This window comes from Dromaius novaehollandiae, chromosome 3, assembly GCF_036370855.1.
Source record: "Dromaius novaehollandiae isolate bDroNov1 chromosome 3, bDroNov1.hap1, whole genome shotgun sequence".
In the NCBI taxonomy this organism is placed as follows: Eukaryota; Metazoa; Chordata; class Aves; order Casuariiformes; family Dromaiidae; genus Dromaius; species Dromaius novaehollandiae.
In genome coordinates, this window is record NC_088100.1 from 91,685,953 (window position 1) to 91,701,905 (window position 15,953).

At 38.5% G+C, this 15,953-nt stretch overlaps 1 protein-coding gene across 4 annotated transcripts in view; it reads right to left on the reverse strand.

The window, feature by feature from the left end:
• RMDN2 (regulator of microtubule dynamics 2) overlaps positions 1 to 15,953 on the reverse strand; it is a 49,516-nt gene that overhangs the window by 16,063 nt on the left and 17,500 nt on the right. For all 4 annotated transcript variants that reach the window (XR_010388503.1, XM_026122965.2, XM_026122966.2 and 1 more), the window contains exons 6-7: positions 8,657 to 8,732; positions 6,835 to 6,912 (exon numbers count right to left, since the gene is read on the reverse strand). Coding sequence is in view for 3 of the 4 variants with exons in the window: in XM_026122965.2 (XP_025978750.1) it covers positions 6,835 to 6,912; positions 8,657 to 8,732 (154 nt within the window). In the remaining variant the exon portion in view is untranslated. The remainder of the gene's footprint in view (positions 1 to 6,834; positions 6,913 to 8,656; positions 8,733 to 15,953) is intronic.

Here is a 15,953-nt window from a genome sequence, read left to right on the forward strand (position 1 = left end):
ACTGCCCTCTTCATATGACTGAGTGGGGACAAATGGAAAAGAGCTGCTTTGTAGCATAAAATTGTGTCCTGGAGCAATAATGATGTACAGGAAATGATATCCTTCCCCTAAACACACACAAGCAGAGTCTTTAATTTGAAATCAATTTATGACAATAAATTTTTATACCAACTTTATTAAGTGTTCTCTGTGTGTCAGCAAGCACATGCAACAGAAGCCCCTGTGCAGAAAGCTCTAGCATAGTGAAATTTCAATTTCTGCAGTTATTCCAAATTTTGCAAAGCATATCTGGAGGCCCATACAAAGTGAAGCACAAAGACTGGATGAAGTGAGACTGTAACTATCATCAGCTTCAGCGTGACCATTATTTCACTTAATGTGCATGTCCCAGGACTGCTATGGGAGAGCAGAAAGTAAAAAGCAAAATAACATATGCAGTAGGTAATAACCACTACAAAAAAAAAAAAAAAGTTAAAGAAAGAACAAGACTGTCTCCTGCTCTACAGATGACTTCCCAATCTTTAGCATATTTTGGTTTTTCAAGATCTCCCAAGCCCTGACCTCTGTCCCCGCAGCAATCTGAAAATTCACAAGGACACTGCAATGAACACTGTTTCCAAAGAATGTCTGTCTTGAATGGATTGGATTATGCTGAAGAGGAACATCGCTCCCCAGCTGCTGTACATGAGGCCAACTAGTCCTGCTCACTTGAGAAGAGGGACTAAGAAGAAAGAAAACATCAGTATTCTCCTCAACCTCCCTAGGGCTGGAGGGGAGCAGGTCACCAACACAGCCTGGCCACTGGCAAGGAGGTGACATCACTCTTCAATATCCAAAGCTAACTGAGACAGGGGTCTCTTAAGATTTCTCTTAGAGATCTGTCAAAAGAGCAAGCTTTCAGCAGCTTATTCTACCCAAATCTGTATTAATACCAGAGATGGAAGAACACCATCCACAGGACTAAATTGCAGTTGACCATAAGGTCAGCACCCAGCACTGTCCTATCAAACCTCTCATTCGACTGAAGACTAAGGCAGAAAATGTGGCTCTCCCCTATATATTTTGTGTCTAAATTTGAAGTGGGGGAAAAAGGTTTCCCTAACGTCCCTTTCTCCTTCGTAGACTAGTGGCAGCAAAACTCAAAAATAAACTAAAACATCCACTGCTTGGAGTCTGTTTTTGTCTTCTGTTTGGTTTTGATGAGATGCAAACCCTGTCCATTCATGGCTTTTGTCAGACTCCAGGATGTTGGTACCAAGGAAACTAACCCATTCAGTCTGAAAATTCAGCCAAGACTGACCTGCCACCCTAAAGGATTTCGTTCTCCAATGCTTCCTTGGTAATAGTTCACTGAAGACACAACACAATTGTCTTCCATAAAGGAAAATCATCCTATTGATCCAACTTCAGTAAAATATTAATGCAACCTATTTAAATATCTTCTGAGAGTTTTTTCTTTTTTATTACAACACATTAATGTGAATTGTATTAAATAATTTTACAACGCTTTGACTTCTGGAAGAGATTAAGTAACTGGACAGCAGCTTTAAAATACTGGCTTCCAACACAAACACTCGCCTCTTGCCAGCTGAGGAACCGCTACAGCCTGCACAGGCATTTAGCCATTTATCCAACTTGAATTCCCTGGGCTGTTCCCCTTCCAGTAAGGGGAGCAGACTTGCAAAGCACACAGACAAAGGAACTGGGACAATCTGTTCCCTGATGTAACCCGTTAAATTGGGTCACACCGGGGATGAATCCAACACACGGCATGTAACCTGCAAAAGCAAATTCCAAGAGATTTCATTTTTAACACCGCACTAGCATTTACCAGAGGCTATAATCCAGTTTCACAACTATATGCCAGCTGTGCTGGTACTGTAACTGCAGGTAGCCATAAATCTTAACTAGATATACACTCAGTTTTAAAAGCCACTCTAAACACTAAAGCACTAAAAAACAAACATAATTATTAAGAACTACCAGATATTTGCTTACAATAATTTAAAGAAAGCTCTAATTCATACATACAATTCACCACAGAAATTCACTTCCAACAAACATTTCCTATTGATTTGAAGAGTAAAGTAGTTTTCACTGTCTCTTCACAAAAATGAAGAAGCCAAAACTTAGAAGTCTCCAGACACCGCTGTATTTATTTTAAATCATATGCATCAAATAAGCATATATTAAACACATGAAACCTTCCCTAGAAGATATGTACTTGGCAAAGTCTGCTTTTTGTCATTGTGGTTGGGGGGGGGGAAAGATTCATCTACCATGATAAAGGAAATTTTAAATGAAAACTCTTCTGCTCCAGTTGTTTTTCCTTGCAATTACTAACATACCTTCTTACATACCAACCACAGTTTTAATTTGCTTACTAAATATTTTAAAGCATCTTAATCACAATTATATGGCATTCATCTTTTCCTCAACATTACCACTAAAGCTACCCTGGAAAAAATAACCACTATTTAGCAGTACATATCAGCTCTGGAAAAAGGAATATTAAAACATTTGGTAGGGTTCTATGGTTATTCATCTCTAACAGTGTTCAAATACATTTGCTAAATGCAAAAGTTATTTCTTCTTTCCTCATCACCTCTGCAAAACAAAAAACATGCTCCACACTGCAGCCTTATGTGGTTTCTTCTATACACAGCAGGTCTTACAGAAAAATTTTGCCTATCATGGTATCTATGAAGTGATCTATGAAAAACTCTGCATATCTGATTTTGTTACCAGAAGTAATTCTCTAACAAAGCTGAGATGATACACGAGTCAGCATAGAATCTAGCTCTGTCTTACAGCTCTACCAGCTTTTTAACAAAGAGAAATCAAAAATATCAGAAACTGATTTTTAGACATGGAGGCATCCGAGTGTCACTGGTTGTGCATCAGAGGCAAACCCCTCCATGCTGCAGAGTGGAGGGAAGGCTGCCAGGGGCTCTGCTGGAAGGCACCAGCAGGGATCTGGCCCAGGGAGAACAACTGCTGCGTCTGAAACTTGGCTCTCCATTATTGCTGCTTTTCACAGCAGGACCGTGTTATATTGAGGAAGGTGAGAAGTGGCAGTCAGAGCCAAATTCTGGCAAAACTACCAATCAAATTGCTTTACCAGTATAGCATGCAGTCTCTGGGTGTAGATCTTCAATAAATATTCACTGTTTGCCTCCACTATATTTTTAAGCTCAAACGTCTGTTCAAACAATTTTCATTCAAGAAAATAAAACTGGAGTTCAGAGTAATAATACTAGAAGCATCCCATTTTACAGTTTCTTATGCTATACCTAACTTCAAGTTTGTCAGCCAGAAGAACAGTGCTAGAAAATAGTAGTAAGATCCCCCAGCATTCAATGGGGAAAAAAATGGGAAATGTTTGACTAGAATGGGAAGATCCAAGTACATCAGATTTCCCAAAAGTGTTATAAAAATCTACAAAGTATCAAACACTAGTTACCTTTTCTAGTTACACTGCTTCAGTAAGAGAATATGTGAACTAAAAGTGTCCCTAGAGGAAACACTTATGAAAGCAAATGTTGAGGCTAATCCTAATTTGAGCTCCAAATGAGCTAAACTGCAAGTACAAACTCACCTTTTTTCCCTCAGTCACCCTTTTTCTCCTGTCATTTCCTCATGTCAGGTAACAGCCTTCCCAGCCTCAACCTCAAACAGACTAGACAGAGAAATCACAGGGTCTAAGAGGAACATTATCATTCCATTTAGGGGTACCTGTACTGAGGAAGAGTATGATATATCTACTTTTCCAGCACCCTATTGCAATCCCTACTCCGAAGAAATATTTGGGACCAACACTAGAGATAACAGTCTAATTTGGGGATTATTACCACAGCATGAAACACCTTGGTCTCCAGGACAGGGCCAAGGAATTTGTCACATCTTCCACAGGCTCCTAAGACCATCTATGTTAAATGCACAGCCAAAACCTGCATTAGTGCATCAACACACTAACTTAACCACATGGTGTGCTAAAATTCATGAGGATATTACCAATTTCACTGGCTGCGGACCTAGAGCTAACTTCCATGCTAGAGCCAGTTTTCAGAACCATATAGGGTTACAAAATGATAGCCTCATCCTGCCACTGAAGGGGTGCAAATCACAAAAAGTGATTAAGAGCTGACAGTCCCAGAAGTTAAAATAAAATGTAACCTAGTCCTGTATTTCATTTATTTGTATTATGCAAATCTGTTTTAAGTGCCTCACCACAGCCATCAAGACAGTCACAGGAGCTGCAAATTACAGAAAAAATCCTGAAACAGTCTAACGCATACATCAGATTACATCTGATTAGGTGGATTGTTTTACTTAAGAAAAAAATGCAGGTCAGGCCATATCTTGAAGCAAATGCTAATCTGTGGCTTTACTGTTCAGTAAGGAAGCACTGCATAGACGCTGTGAGTGTGCAACATGATATGTTCAATGATATAGCACAACAAGCAACATTTATCATTCGGTCAGGAAGTGGTGCTTGCCATTAAAGTGAAACAAGAGTAAAAAAACAAAACAACAACAACAAAAAAAAAACCAAAAAAACCCCAAAACCAAACCCACACAAATGAACTGTGCAGCAAGAACCAAGCGGGATATACTGAGATAACATATCAAGTATCCAAAAGGGATAGCTCAAGTGAGAAACAAGCCATGAGAAACATCTGGGAGTGTCCGATATAAATGCAAGCTACAGTCAGTTGTTGGATGCAGCACAGTATAGAAGTGGTTGAGAGAGATTCTCCTCAATGGCAGGAGAGCAGGTATAAGACAGGAGAGTCTTTAGCAACTCACTTTTGCATAGCTAGTGCCAATATTCCAGAGTACACCATGATGAAAAGCTGAATGAAAAGTTCTTTGAAAAATCTGGTGACATACCTTGTTTGGATCAACTAAGAAAAATGTAGTTGCTGAAAGTTTATTGAAAGTCATGTACACGATCTGAAAGAACTGCTGAAAGATTACCTTGCATTAAGTCTTGTTGCAGATAAAGACAACCAAACTCAAAGGCTGCAATGCTCTAAATGTTACAGCAACTCCCTTTTACTAGTTTGCATGCACTAGCTTTGGAAGCAGGCGAAAGAGAAAGGCAGGGCTGGAATTCACATTTTTTTCTAGCAGTTTTTTTTTTAGGTAAGGGGAGAGGACATATGCAGTGAGGTAGGCCACAGAGAAAATTGATTATGAAATACACTTGCTCAAACGTATCATCATATGTTTCTTTTCCCAACTCATGTGGGTATAGATAGGGGAAAAAAAACACCCTGGTATGTATGTTAATGCTCTTGCATTAAAAGGAACTTTCATTACCTACTCTGTCGGTAAAGTATGGATTTCTTAATATTATCCCAGAAGGAAAAATAACTGCAGTACCATCACCACTGGACTAAAGAACAGCAAAGCTAAAGCCGTCAATTTTGACATGTAAATATTTTAAGAGATTGACAATTAAAAAAATAGAATCCAACAGAAGAGGTTGTTGTCTCCCTGCTTGGATCAGTAGAAATACATACGAATGTTTTAGAAACAGAAGCACATGGTTCAAGACCAACTTTCAGCTTTCAGAAAGAAAAACAACCTCCCCCAAATTAGAGCACTCAAAATGATAAATGATTGATCTGAGTACACAAATTAGGCAAAATTTTACAAGCTATCAGAATGTGTCAGTGAAGGAAGCCCCTGCTGAATGCAGTGAAAAGGCTGAAATGCCTTGGTGCATGGGTGTGGCACATTTTTCTGACCTATTTCCGTTTTTCAAGGCATGCTGAACACTTGATCCCAATCTAGATGGACATCTTCATCTCATGTTTGTATATGCTTTTGATTCAATTAATGTGCTTGAAGGCAACACCCTCCTAAAAAAGGAATATTGTGGTTTCAGAACACAACTTTTAATATGAAGAGCTCAGACTCCGAGTTTTTGGAGAGAAATAAGAGATCTCCTCCTAACATTGGCTGCTATTGCTTTGAGAAGTCTCCTAGTGACCTTTTACAGCGTAGACCACACAAGAACATTTTCTTGTGACAAAGATGCCTCACAACATGCAAGATGAAGTGATAAGGATAGCTATCTGAGCCATCAAGGATGTGGGTTTAGGAATAAAAGAACTCTCAGATTACAAGCACAATCACCAATTTTTCTAAAATAATAATAATAATAAAAATCAACAGCTAAACTTATAAACCAGGCAATTATTTTAATTTTGCATATGTGAATACTCATCACTATGTCATTAACACAATATTTAAACACATTTGTCATGTTGGCATAACAAAAAAATGTATTACTCAGAAATTTTGAGATAAGTTACAGATTTTATACCTGCATCTTTGCTGTGACATTCACCTGAAATTCGCCACACTACTGCGGTAGCTGTTCTGCCACAGGCCTAATGCCACAGCACGGAGGTGCTGTCATCTCCAGTTACAGGTGGGGAAATGAAGTCACAAAACGGCTATATAACTGACCCAAGTGCACCCAGGAAGTTTGTGGCACAGCGAAGAACTGAATTCAAGCCTTCCTATATCCTCTTTTCCAAATATTTGTTACTTTTCATTTATATATTTAAATAAGAAACCTGGATACAACAATGAGAGGCATGAGTGTAGTTTACTTAATGTACATGACAGGAATGGACAGCAGTAACATCACAGCTGTGGAAATAAAATCCAGAAATGTATATGTACCGTTTCATATAGCTTCAAAACATCTACTTCAAGAAAATATGTACTTTGTCTTAAAGCCTGTTATTTCGTTTCAAATGCATTATCATTTTTCAGTATACTCAAATCATATGTTAGGTACAGAAAGCAACTTACTGAATAGCACCATCTTCCATTTAGGTAATATAAAAAAGGATCTTGAGGCTTAAGTTCAATTGCTTTGTCTAGGTGCTCCTATTAGAAAGAAAATCAGTGTCACTCTAGTTGTACTTTAAATGTTTGCTTGGCAAGTGTGTTTACATTCTAAGAAATTCACTGTAAATCATGCACAAATTTTGGAACTTTCTTCTGCTTTAATTTTGTTCTAATATGCTAAAAATACTTTAATTAGCAAAACCCTTCCTTATGAAGGAAAACCACAGTCAAAATTATTTAGCAACTTTGCACACAATGCAGCAAGATGTGTTGCATTTAGAACATGACTGAGCAGCTCCAAATTTCAACCAAATAGCTCAAGAACTTTTGTCTTAAAAAGGCAACAACTTCAGTTATATTAATTGTATATACCGTTACCATAATAAAGTGGTAGCACACCAAATCAGTAGGAATGCAATTATTCTCTTGGATAGATCTTACAAGTCAGCACCAATCTCTTCCACCTTGGAACATCACTGTCCTAACGATATTGTTCATGACACAATAAATTGCTGCAATAACATGGAACATAGGAAATAAAATGGCTCTGCTTCAGTGAAACAATAAAACCCAGGAACTATCTAATGGGGTGCTTCTTCCAAAACCATTTTCATTATAGGTCATGACTTTCTCTACTTCTCTGTTTAATTCACTGCAAAAAGTTCTTGTTGCTTAACCAGAGTTCAAAGAAAAAAGAAATATGTTATTTCATCCCTAACTACCATTTGCCTCTCAAAATAAATTTCTCTTAAGATGTCATTTTTTCAGATATCTCTGTTTTTCTAATTAAGCCAATCACTAAAGTATCCAAACTATACTGACCTGAGAGCCTATTATTTCATCATTTTGTCCACAACTATTCAGATATGAGCTACTTTTTCATGCTACTATTTTCCCCAAAGCCTCTGTGCTTTCAAATGATTTACATGGATTTCAGCAACTACTTCTCAGGAGAAGGACCTCACTGAAAAGGCTACTGCTAACACTGCTGGCTCTTCTTAAGCTCCATCCTTTAACAACTGCAGCACTTCTTTGTTATATGCCCCCTTTTATGCAACATCACAGCATTTCTGCTTTGCTCCTATTAGGCCCTGATGCGTGGGACTTAGCTCACTTGGCACTTAGCTTGCTTGGCATGGCTCTGACAGAATTAACATGCTCTCATAGGAGAGCCCTGCAACACTCAAAGCCCTGTCACGGAGGAGGTGTGATGGGGGCCTGGCCCAGCGTCCCCCAGCAGGGGAACTCCCAGTAAGGGCAAACCCGCCTGCTGACTCTGGTGACATGCAGAAACAGGGATGCAGGCTCAAAGAGACAGCAGATAGAAGGAGTCAGAGCAATGCTGAGCACAAGGAGCGGCGTGGGAGAACACGTAACACAAACCGCTATGTCTAAATTACACAATTACCTTTGAAGGGACAGTGTTAAAGCATATACCACTTCTTAAGGCTGGCATGAAGCATGATTGCGGGAATGTGTCAGTTCACCACTTCATGTGTTTCAGTTCTGCAAATGAAATTGTTACTCCCTTCTCCTCCCCACTGTGATCACAGAATTAAATGGAAATCTTGATGTTATTGGAATCCTAAGTCAATTCTTATATTTTGCCAGCATATCACCTATTTGCGTGCATAAAAATAACTCTTTCAGTTTAATATAGGCACCAAAGTATACCTTTGAGGAAGAATTATCGTGTTGGAAAAATCCATCTTTGACACTATATGATGAAATAAGTTACAGGAATAGCTTAAAAAAAATCCACAACCCTGCAAAAAAAACATACCTTAAAGAGATAGCCATTCCTGATTTTGTTTTGTACACTTTCAAATTGAGACATATAGCCACACATAATTGCAAACCTGAGAGGGGAAAAGAAAAACACACACATACTTTTTGTGACTTGAATAAACCTTTGAATCAAATTACAAAAAATTTCAGCACCTAATTCACTTGATTAATACTTGCTTTTCTTCCATCTTGATGGCTGCTTAGAAGTTTGGCATAAGCTGTACATATTCAGGAGCAGACAAAAAACAAAACAAAACAAAACACAGCAATAATGGATACAAGAAGCTTAAATGACACTGGGCTGTCAGTGAAGTGAACAAACAGGGATGTTCCTCCAAAATTTAGTTCATTTAAATCAGCGACACTTCCAGACTGGCTTCGGCATTGGCAGTAGTTTAAGTGAACATGTTGTGTTCTGCATTGCAACGCACACAAGAACATGAACACCATCAGTGACGGCACCTCCCCTGGGGAGGCAACTCCTTGGGATGTGCTAAATGGGAAGATGAGCACACCCCAACAGTCCTTCACTGTCTCCTACAACCCTTCTCAACTGTTGTGGTGCGTTTCAGTATGCTTTAAATAACTGAAAAGTATACACACACATTCTGCTCTTACAGGATCACTACTGCTATTCTATCTGTCTATTATAAAGCTTTTTTTTTAAAATTCTGAGAAAGACACTGATAAAAAGAACAGAAATGTGAGATCATCGCTATTAAAAATTTACTGTTAAGCAGGTAAAGCTTGTAACATTTTCAATGATCTCTCTCTCTATTACATTTCCTCAGCAATACCATTGTTTTATTGACAACCCACTTTACACATTTTTATTGCTGTGCCATTAGTACTTTGACAGCTATAGAACTTGCTGTGCATAACCAAACGGAAATTCCCCATGCAATCAGTCTTACCTTCCATGGACCTATTTTCACTGGCATTAAGACAACTTTACATTTCTGTATAAAACTAATGCAACCACTTATGATGTATTTAAGCAGTATAAACTAATACAGATGTTCTCCCCTAAAGTTTTCAGAATTTTACTTTCCTATTAAAACTTTTACAATGCAATGTCAAATTGAAACAGAGTAATCCCAAAAGAGGGAAATCAAGTTGAATTCCAGAGGAAAAAATGAGTTATGCAAAAAACTTACCACATTAATCACAGTAACAGAACCACAACCTGTATGGCGCACACTGATTTTAGGCATTACTAAATCTCAGCTTTTTTGAATTTCTTTATATAACATAATGGTTGAAGCCCCAGTGAATCCTCATTAAAATGTCACTTCTAGCCTAAATAAGTTATTTTACTGCTTACAGTCATACCTAATGGTTTTAATTTAAAAATGTATTTTACAAGTACTCCTGCTACAGATTATTACTTTTTTATTCTGTAAGTGTTCTCGGGTACAGCATGAAAGTCAGCATAACAACAGTAGTTGAATTTGTAAGAGCTCCAGACAGACTGTCAAACACTGTTGAGCAGGATATATGTTGTGATCAACGTGCACTGAACAAAATCCAGCTAATCGCACCGCTACTTCTGACAGCTAAAGCTGCAAGGGGAGCACATTTCATATGGGAAAGAGCTTCGGTGGAAGAAAAAAAAGCAAGGGAGGGTCAGCAAAGTTCAGGTATTTGGAAAGAGGGGGAAGGTACCGAAAACTTTATTTGGCTTAAGTAACTCAGGCAACATTTCCCCTATTCCCTTTACTCATTAAGTGCTAATCAGATAAACTCAGCATACCATAGCTAAACGGATTGCTGCTACAAAAGAAAACAATGAAAAGCGAACAAGCTAATCCAGCATCTTGCAGTATTTCCCTGTCTGTGCGTGACAAGAAAGAGGGCCTTAGTTTAAACCAGTTCAGAGAAAAACTTCTACTTACAGCTAAAATCTCCAGTGGAGAGAAATGCCAGTAAAATTTTTAACAAATGAAAAATAAGCTAGTCTACTATTTTAAATGCATTTTCTTTCTTCAAAGCTGAAATGAGAGCGTCTCATGTGTGGGTATCTTTTTTTTTTATATTTTATATTTTTGAACTGGACTAAACAGGCAATTAGCATAAGTAATTTAATTTTTGGAGTTAAAATTCTATGGCACTTCAGATATTAATTTCCAGGGGAAAAAAAAAAAGTACCTTTTGCCAGGAAAGAGTTTTTAGATGTTTGATATAATTTTAAAGCAGTTCAGAAAAGAAGAGTAAGAAAGCAAGCTTTATTTTCACTGATGTAAATGGTGATACTAACTAATAGGAAAATGATCAGTGAAAATTAGGAAGGAACTAACTAAAAGCACTTCCATTTTGCTCTTTTCGTTCCATAAAGGCGACATCTTTACAGGTTTATGGTACAGCTCTCGGCAACCAGACCAAAGCAGAAGTGCTTGTATCACAGAGACTGTATCTTCTTTTTCTGCACATTCTCGATCTTGGAGCTGCACCCACTGCACTAACTTTGTCTTCAGTCTTCTCTCTCTTCACAGTCACCTCCCCCATCTAGTGGTTAAACATAAAAATATCACACCGGCGAAGGCCCTGAGATTTTCACAGATTTTGACATGATCATCTAGTGCACTATTATCATAAAAACTGTGAAAGAAACCCCACAAGAATGTGCAAATACTCTACAAAATGAATAAAACATACACATATTTTATTAGAGCACATGATATTGTCTTTCCTTACAACCACTGCCCTTACTTACCCCTACTTACTTACTTTGCCCCTTGAACAGGATTACAGTATCACTTAAAAGAGCTACACAGAGGAAAAATAAAGTGAAAATCATTATTGACTAAGCACTGCAAGGAAGTGACCTAACCACCGCGTTAGCATTACTGCCCAAAAAATGTCAAAAACATGCCCATAGGCAAATGCATCAAAATAAACATAACGGAGATAATCACAACTCCGTTAGACAGACGCACATTATTTCCATTAAAAAAAAATTATTTCTATGTGGAAGAAAACTTACTGAAAATAGTACAGAAGCACACGGATTAATCTTCCACAATTAATATTCTCTCTCTAAGCACAAACACAGTAAAACTCAGCAGTAAGTCAGTACCGAGTCCCTTTGCCACAAATGATGTGACAGAAACTCAGAGTCCCAAAAAAATGTAGTTGACACAGATGGATGCCAAGCATCTATATGGACCTCACGTAAAGGGGTCCAGCTGGAAGTCAATTTATGCTTTCCCTTCTGGTGTTCCAGAATTTCTATACATATTTAGACAAGATAAAATTTTAAGAGGAAATTACCTGCTGCAAAAGGAAGAACAGCAGGATGATCCAGCTAGTTTTACCAAGCAACTTCACAAGCAACCTGAATTTTAATTGCACCTAATATCAAAAATGCAGATAGACACTACCAGGGGTTAGGCTCTGGCAAGCATAGTTTATCCCATATGAGATGGATTTACAGAAAAGATTTAAAGCCTGAAGCCAAAGAGAAGCCACTCGAGGACACACAAACACAGCAAGTTTTATCTTTTCCCTGATAAGTTTCATGGGACCAAAATCAGAAATAACATACATCCTCTCAGGCTGGCTCCTTACTCTTCCATAACTCCTTTCATCTATTCCAACTCCAAAAAACCTCCTGTTCCACACAAACTTTGGCTTGGAAACACAAGTTTGGAGACTTGGACTTTCAGGTTCCCTGAGCCTCCCATTTAGCAGCCTAGTTACAGTAAAGAGAAACTTTTCTATTGAAATCAGTATGACTCTAAGAACAGATGAAAGTTCGTGGTATTTACTAAGGCCAATGGCAACTTGACTCATGTGCTTTGTGACTATTCCTGCTCTCCCTCCAGCCCCCTCCAGGTATGGGTAATGCATGAGAGGCCCACAGAAAAAACGGTCCATTTTCATTCCGGTTCTACATGCTGTTCTTGCCTCTCTCCACATGGCTCACAATCTTGTGCATCCTGTCTTATTTCTTTGCCATTAACTCCCTCTTATCTGTATCACAGCAGTCATCCCACCAGCGAAAACATTCAGAATGTGTTCACAGCCCTCGTTCCGTCAGGCAGACCGGGCTGCTGGAGCGTATGCACTTCCTCCTCTGTCAGGGCTGCGTGCACCTTGCACACGAGATTCACGCGTGGGTATATTCTGACACTCTCTGCAATGCAGCCAGACCCTCAGGCTTTCTTTATAATCTGACTTGAATGAGACCTCAGTTCCTACAGAGGAAGGTTCTGCAACTTGCATTACCACTTGTGATTCCTGTGACATTACTGCTTCAGAGATCAGTTTTGCTTACTTAAAATTGCATTGCTTTCCCACCATGATGCATCATCTATAAAAATGCATCTGATATTAAGCTTCGAGGCAAGAGTAAAACATCAGTTTGATATTACTTTCCTTATGTTGGCAAGGGCATAGCAGCAGTGGCTATGAACGTGAAAGACTGCCAATGTACAAAGTAAAATGTGCCAAGTTGCAAAGTAAAATGCTTAGGTTTTCCTTACTTGGAACACAGCTGAGTCTACATTGAAGAAACTGGCAGGAATATAGTTTTCATATTAAAAATTCACCAGAGTAACAAACCTGAGCTCCAGGGAAATATCAGACATAGCACACACTTGTGTAGCTGCCACTTGTACATACATGAGGAACAAACCAATGTTTCGGTAAAAAAAACTCAAAAAAACAAACAAAAAAAACCCCCCAAAACATGAATGCAAGGACATTTAAAAATTTTGGCTTAATAAATCATTGCAACACATACAGTAAATCAAAACAAGGAAAAAAGCTGCCATTAATGGGTATTCACAGAAGTGCATTATTGGAACATGTGGATGTTATGTTTTACATTTCTGAGGCTGTGGATTCTGCAACTGAATCATGTTCCAGAAATATAGCTTTTTATCATAGACATTTCTAGTCCTTATTGCTGCAAACATGACCTCAAAAAAATCTGCAAATCTGGAAACAGGGTGAAACAACAGCTGTCAGAGATAATAACATAACACAACAATTCTCCTTGACAGAAATATAATGAGGATCAGTAGGCTGCCAATATTATCTCCTCTGAGACCATTCTGGCAGAAAGCTTCTAGTAAATACATCTTTTCACAAGCCAAATTTACCTCCTTTGTACTTGCATAAGGATGCTGCAGCATTTTACCAAGGCGCTGCTACTCCAAGAGCCTTTACCCCCAGGGAACACAGGGTACCCTTCCTCACAGGCTGGACTACAGACCTGAGCTCAGTCCCTTGCAAGGGGCTCCTACAACGCGAGTGCCAGCATCTCCTGCCTCCCTTCAGCAAGGGGGGAAGATCAACAGATGGAAAATGGACCAAAAACGTCCTCAGGCACTGCAATGACATTACAACATTTCTGAACAGAAACATTTCAGTGACCTACTCTATTAAAAAAAACAAAAACACACAGAATCCCAAATTGTGATTTCCCCCCCCCCAAATGATTTTTGTCTGATCTAATAAGAACCCCACCAGCCACAGTCCTAATGTGTGACCTTCAACCATTTCTCTTTTAAATGCTCCTTACCTGGAAATACACAAGCTAAGCAGCCCTCAGATTTACTTGCTACAAAACAAGTTAAAGCTTTTCAAAAATGGTTTCTGAAATTGCCTTTCTGTATTTGAAGTTTTAAATTATTGCTGCCAAAATAATAAGTGATTTAAGGATAACTGGCTGACATCAAGCATAATTAACAATGAAGATTACTATAAAACTTCTTTGGTCCTCCCACAAATCAAATACAGGATAAATAATTCATAATCTGAAACTCCATTATATCAAGTTTTGACTGCAAGCAGTATTTCTGGCCAAGGCATCAAGTCTTGAAAAACAAGAGTGTATAATAGAAACAGATGCTTGTAGCTTGTGAGTTAATCTGTCTCTGCTACCATTCTAGGGCTAAGTAAGGGATAATTAAGGAGAGAAGGTCACAAGTTTTTAGTCAGAACAAGCACCATACAGATTTCACTCTCAAAAATTGTCAGTAGTATGATAATATCCTACAACATATTCTACAATTTTAAAGAGTTCCATCTCACTAGAAAAATATTTTACTGGCATTGCACCCTACAAATCCAAGAAACTATCTTGTTACAATTCCATCACTAAGAGCGCATGACGTTCAATCCTCTGTGGGAAATTTGTGTAAAACTCCTTTGCATGTACATGCCATTTAATATTAAAGTACTTCTTCCATAAAAAGAACATTTTTCCTGCTCCTGCACAGCCCCCTACATTTCTGCAAAATAACCAAGTTATATGCATTTAAGAACTTGACTTTATCATGCTGGGTGGTAATATCTATTAACCTTAAAAGTTAGTCCACTAATTGTGATTGAGGAGAAACTTAATCCTGGTCAGGTCAAAGCAGTGATAGACTTCCACACTTGGGAATGTCTTTCTGAGCAGTTCTTGACCCTTTTTTACCAGTGAGTTTACCATCTTTTATTCACAAGATTCACAAGTTAAAGATGTTTCCAGATTTCTGGATACTTTGTAACTCTCAAGTACTACAAAACACCAGGCTAGACTCTCTGAACTGTTACATACAGGCCCTTCCATATCTTTCCATCTTTAGGCTTCCTCACTGAAATATGGCCTACCTGGGACTTTAATTTCTTTCATTTTTTTGTATGCCAAGTATAAGACACAGCAAGTCCACTTAGATGCGTAAGGCATACTAATGCAAAGATTACCCAAGTTCTAGCCCAGGTACAAGCTCAGTAGAAAAGTATATATAAACATAAGGGTCAAGATTTTGAATTAGTCCTGGAAGTGAGTAATAAATCTCCGCACCTAAAAAAAGCTAGTACAGTCCTACCTCCTTTTCCATTTTCTACATTGTTAATGTGGGTCAGCCAAAATCCCCAAGTGATAGTTACTCGGGTTCTCAATGAAGGCAATCCTCTCTCTTCCACAGTTACCTCTCCCAGTGAGACTGCCATCTCTGGAATCGACTCCCATTGATAAACCCAGGCTTGGGGATCTTGTTTCTGTGCTTCTCTGTAACTCACATACATATGACAGAGAAAAGTCTTAGAGGCAGCTGTACTTTCTGGGGAGCCCGCACTTAAAATTACGAGCTTTTCACTTGATAATTTCACTCTGCTGCAAATGGGATACACGTTCTGTACAGCTCCTGTCATTAGGTGAATTCCATAAAGCAACCCAAACTTAACTGCAGCACTAAGCTTGCTTCATGGCAAACAAATCAAAGTCCAATGCAAAGACTGATCCTTCTGAGTGAATGTGATGAGAACTGGCTGCATGTGGTAGTCTTTCTGTTCTTTGA